Raw genomic sequence first — 6,000 nt, 5'->3', positions numbered from 1 at the left:
AGCTTCAGTGAAGTGTGCAGTGAAGCTGTTTGTCAGATCAGAGTTAGTGCTTCGCTGTATGAAGAATTGGTCTGGACAGCCTTAAACGAGTTGTCTGTCATTTAAGTTCAACATTTGACACAAACAGTTGTGTTATACCAGTCTATAATGTTCATTGAATGCTTGAACAGTGTGTGTAATCCTCAAATAACTGAAAGTTTGGTTTGTGTCTCGACCTCTGTTTTCTGCTGCCAAAGTAAAACAACTTACAGCACTTCCTAAACATACAGAAATGATGCAGTAAAACTGACCAATCAGAGCAGAGAAGCAACATCTGTCTAATCACTGCAGAGTCATCTGACCAATCACAAAAGAGTAGAGCCATCTCCCATCCATTGTGCCATTTGACCAATCAGAGCAAAGTAGAAACATGTGCCCAATTAGAGCAGAATAGAGCAATCTGACTCAGAATTAAAGCAAGCAATCTAACCAATCAGAGCAGTGTAGAACCCTCTGACCAAACACAGCAGTGTTGAAACCTCTGACCAATCAGAGCAGTGTAGAATCCTCTGGCCATTCAGAGGAGTGTAGAACGCTCTGACCAATCACAGCAGTGTAGAACCCTCTGACCAATCACAACAGTGTAGAACCCTCTGACCAATCACAACAGTGTAGAACCCTCTGACCAATCACAGAAGTGTAGAACCCTCTGGGCAATCAGAGCAGTGTAGAGCAATCAGGCCAATCAGTGAAGAATCTGACCAATCAGAGGTGTGTAGAAGCCTCTGACCAATAAGAGCCGTGTAGAACCCTCTGGCCATTCAGAGCAGTTTAGAACCCTCTGGCCATTCAGAGCAGTGTAGAGCCATCTAGCCAATCAGTGAATAATCTGACCAATTAAGAGTCATGTAGAAGCCTCTGACCAATAAGAGCCGTGTAGAACCCTCTGGCCATTCAGAGCAGTGCAGAATCCTCTGACCAATCAGAGCAGTGTAGAACCCTCTGGCCATTCAGAGCAGTGTAGAATCCTCTGACCAATCAGAGCAGTGTAGAACCCTCTGGCCAATCAGTGAAGAATCTGACCAATCAGAGCCATGTAAAACCCTCTGGGCATTCAGTGCAGTGTAGCGCCATCTGGCCAATCAGTGAAGAATCTGACAAATTAAAGCCGTGTAGAAGCCTCTGACCAATAAGAGCCGTGAAGAACCCTCTGGCCATTCAGAGCAGTGTAGAGCCCTCTAGCCAATCAATGAATAATCTGACTAATTAGAGTCATGTAGAAGCCTCTGACCAATCAGAGCAGTGAAGAACCCTCTGACCAATCAGAGCAGTGTAGAACCCTCTGGCCATTCAGAGCAGTGTAGAATCCTCTGACCAATCAGAGCTGTGTAGAACCCTCTGGGCATTCCGAACAGTGTAAAGGCCTATGACCAATCAGAATAGAACTATCTGACAGAGTAAAACCATCAGACCAATCAGAGCAGAATGATCTGACCAAATAGAGCAGTGTAAAATCCTCAGACCAATCAGAGCAGAATATAATTATCTGACCAATCAGAGCAGAATATAATTATCTAACCAATCAGTGCAGGATATAAATATCTGACCAACGAGAGCAGAGTAAAACCATCTGACAAATCAGTGCATATTATTTATCTGACCAATCAGAGCATAGTAAAACCATCTTACCAATTAAAGCTGAATATAATTGTATGACCAATTAGAGCAGTACAGAGCCATTTGACCAGTCAGAGCAGATTCATCTGACCCAGGGGTCACCAACCTTTTGGAAACTGAGAGCTACTTCTTGGGTACCGATTAGTGTACACATTTTTCTTAATTTACTTTTAATTATGTTATTATTAATAATTAATAATATTCATCTATGTGAAGACATTGATCATGTTAATGATTTCTCACAGTAGTTGTCAACAATGATTTACAAGTTAGATAAACATCAATATGCAACACTTCATTTGTCTGAAAATGTTTTTAAAGTTTTTATTAAATATATAACTTAAAGTAATTTTCAAATTTACAAAAATGCAAGTGTGATTCAAAAATACCTAAAAAAATATTAATTGCAGCTTACTCATATGTGGTACTATGGTGAGCTATTTTTAGAACAGGCCCGCGGGCAACTCATGGCGGGTTCACATGGAACCTGGCATGTTGGTGACCCCTGATCTGACCAATCAGAGCAGGGCAGTGTTTTGGAAAGGTGGCTTCAGAAAGACTTATTCTTAAAACGGTCATTTCAGACACTATGAGATTTATCTGATCCTGCAGTGGAGAAAAACTAATGGTGTTTTTGCACTGTAGGATGTAGGATACCAACAAAAATTAAGTTAGAAACACTTAAAATAGCATAACAGGATAAAGGGTTGACTTTTTGCATCAAACTGTGTAAGAATAATCCAGTGCCAGCCAGGTAATAAGTGTTACACTCACCGGCCACTTTATTAGGTACACCTTACGGATCCCGGGTTGGACCCCCTTTTGCCTTCGGAACTGCCTTAATCCTTCATGGCATAGATTCAACGCGGTATCTTGTTGCACCACCACCACCAGCCTGAACCGGTGATGCAAGACAGGATGGATCCATGCTTTCATGTTGTTGATGCCAAATCAAACAGACCAGGCAACATTTCTCCAACATACGAATGTCCAGTTTTGGTGAATTGTAGCCTCAGTTTCCTGTTCTTAGCAGACAGGAGCGGCACCCGGTGTGCTCTTCTGCTGCTGTAGCCCATCCGCCTCAAGGTTGGACGTGTTGTGTGTTCAGAGATGCTCTTCTGCAGACCTCGGTTGTAGCGAGTGCTTATTTGAGTTACTGTCGCCTTTCTTTCAGCTGGACCCAGTCTGGCCATTCTCCTCTGACCTCTGGTATCAACAAGGCCTTTGCGCTCACAGAACTGCCGCTCGCTGGATATTTCCTCTTTATCAGACCATTCTCTGTAAACCCTGGAGATGGCTGTGCATGAAAATCCCAGTAGATCAGCAGTTTCTGAAATACTCAGATCAGCCCGTCTGGCACCAACAACCATGCCACGTTCAAAGTCACTTAAATCCCCTTTCTTCCCCATTCTTGAACTGCAGCAGATCATCTTGACCTAAATGAGTTGCTGCCATGTGATTGGAAAATTGCGTTAATAAGCAGATGGACATGTGTACCTAATAAAGTGGCCGGTTAGTACATTCAACAACAAAAATGTAAAATTAGACAGAACGTAAAAAGAAAACACCAGTACAACGTTTTGTTTTGTTTGTTTCTTTATTTACAGAGAGGATTCGCTTGTCCTGAATGACACAGAAACCTTTAATATTGACATTTCCAGCATTGTAAAGCACATATTGACCTGACGTCCATAAACACCTCAAGACACATTTACACTAAAATCTCCAGTACACAAACGCATACATACACACACACGCGCACACACACACACACACACACAGATACAAACTGGCCAATTCTAACAAATAACCCACTGGAATGATATCACAAGCAACTATAAAGTCACGACGTATAAAACTCTTACTTCAAAAAACATGAAATAAACAACTCGCGTCAATATTAAATTAAAAAAAGAAAGTCAAATCCCACAAACAGGCATTGCACACAGCTATATTTATAGATAATATCATATTTACCCGAAGATATTCGAATCCCCAATATGCCATTGGAGGATATGAAACATCTATTACACATATAGAAATGCAGGTTCACGAGTACAAAGATTCACGATGGAGAACGGGTCTCGTTTCATTGGGAGGGATTCAAGGAAACGAGACGGAGAGTCCTCCGGCAGTTAGCATAGCGCTACATCCAACACGTTACCGTCAGAACATGACATTTACAATAGATCATCATAAAAGTAGATATCTGATAGGAAGAACATTTCTCGGCAGGATTAACTGGAATATAGATTTACGTTTTTTGGATTTTTTTCACCTTTTTTTTGTTTTTTTGCAACAGGTTTTTATTGTGTTTAGGATTTGTACTTGGTATTGATATAAACTTTTTGTGCTGCTGGCTGGATTTGGGCTTGGAATGTGACGCTTTTACGCCTCGGGCTCATAATCCTGGCTCTCCTGAAACAGAAGAGAAAATACAGATGATAAAATATTAGTTATATTCAGAAGGAGAGAGATATTTTAAATTTGACTTTGTTTTCTATTATAAAAAAAAGCACAATAAACAAACCGCCATCTTAGAATTATAAAGTTCTATCTGACATTTTTGTCAAATTTGAGTTATTCACTTATACTTATTACGGTTTTTTTCAGTGGCTTTGGTGCATTTTTCACAACACTCTTTACATTAGACCATTTACATTAGTACAAACTGCAAAACCTAGTTGATAACCAGCAAAAGCGTGTCACTTCCTTGAAATGGAGAGCTCATTCCTCAAAAGCTAATGTTATTAATGTCAATGACAGTGTCAATGTCATCAAGATGAAAATTCCTGACACTATTGTTTATGAACAAGATAGTGGCTGTCCTGTTTTATTATTACAGTTTACTTTGTAAACTTTTTCCAATGCAGAAAGTCAGATTTTAGTGACACTTCCTGAAAATGCTCAAGACAGCACTATATACTAATAGCACAGCCATTTTAACACTACAGTAAAGTCAGACATAGAGTGATGGATGGAGGGATGGATAGAGAGAGATGGATGGATGGATGGATAGATGGATGGATGGATGGATGGATGGATGGATGGATGGATGGATGGATGGATGGATGGATGGATGGATGGATGGATGGATGGATGGATGGATGGATGATGGATGGATGGATAGACAGACAGACAGACAGACAGACGGATGGACGGACGGACGGACAGACTGTCGGACAGACAGACAGATGATGGATGGATGGATGGATGGATAGATGGATGATGGATGGATGGATGGATGGATGGATGGATGGATGGATGGATGGATGGATGGATGGATGGATGGATGGATGGATGGATGGATGGATGGATGGATGGATGGATGGATAGATGGATGGATGGATGGATGGATGGATGGATGGATGGATGGATGGATGGATGGATGGATAGATAGATAGATAGATAGATAGATAGATAGATAGATGGATGATGGATGAATGGATGGATGGATGGATGGATGGATGGATAGATGGATGGATGATGGATGGATAGATAGATAGATAGATAGATAGATAGATAGATAGATAGATAGATAGATGGATAGATGGATAGATAGATAGATGGATGATGGATGGATGGATGGATGGATGGATAGATAGATAGATAGATAGATAGATAGATAGATAGATGGATAGATAGATAGATGGATGATGGATGGATGGATGGATGGATGGATGGATGGATAGATAGATAGATAGATAGATAGATGATGGATGGATGGATGGATGGATGGATAGATAGATAGATAGATAGATAGATAGATAGATAGATAGATAGATAGATAGATAGATAGATGGATAGATGGATAGATGGATGATGGATGGATGGATGGATGGATGGATAGATAGATAGATAAATGAATAGATAGATAGATGGATGATGGATGGATGGATGGATGGATGGATAGAGAAAAAAAATGGTATTTTGGCAATACAATACAGTTATCTATTACAAAAATAAATCGATTTACATGATTGCATGTTCCTTATTAAATATATATAATAAAATTATATATAGGATAAGTAACAAATAAATAATTAAACAACAGATATATAAAACTGACAGAAAGACTGTAAAGACCTTTTTAGACTAAACAAAAGCCAAAAATCATCCAAGAAATTTTCCAGCAGTGTTATTTCACTATCATTTAACAAATATTGTAGTTTTCATTAACAAATTGAATTTGCCTTTAAGTTTAATAAAGCTATTTCTGTTTAAATATTAGTTTAAATAATAGGACTGGAATTATAAAAGATATTTAATAATATAATTGGGTTGTGATTTAATAAGCTTTTATTTGAAATATGTTTATATAGAGAGTTTCAGTGGTGTAAATGA

The 6,000-nt window shown here is 39.2% G+C and overlaps 1 protein-coding gene across 1 annotated transcript in view; it reads right to left on the bottom strand.

Annotated features, from left to right (window-relative positions):
- Nucleotides 1-3,944: 3,944 nt before the first annotated feature.
- sncb (synuclein, beta) overlaps nt 3,945-6,000 on the bottom strand; it is a 37,406-nt gene continuing 35,350 nt past the window's right edge. Inside the window, 1 exon segment of the mRNA NM_200969.1 lies at nt 3,945-4,074. Coding sequence (NP_957263.1) covers nt 4,045-4,074 — 30 coding nt within the window. The 3' untranslated portion in view covers nt 3,945-4,044.

Source organism: Danio rerio, chromosome 14 (genome assembly GCF_052040795.2).
Source record: "Danio rerio strain M-AB ecotype USA chromosome 14, GRCz13ab, whole genome shotgun sequence".
In the NCBI taxonomy this organism is placed as follows: Eukaryota; Metazoa; Chordata; class Actinopteri; order Cypriniformes; family Danionidae; genus Danio; species Danio rerio.
This window is presented reverse-complemented; position numbering and strand designations above follow the sequence as displayed.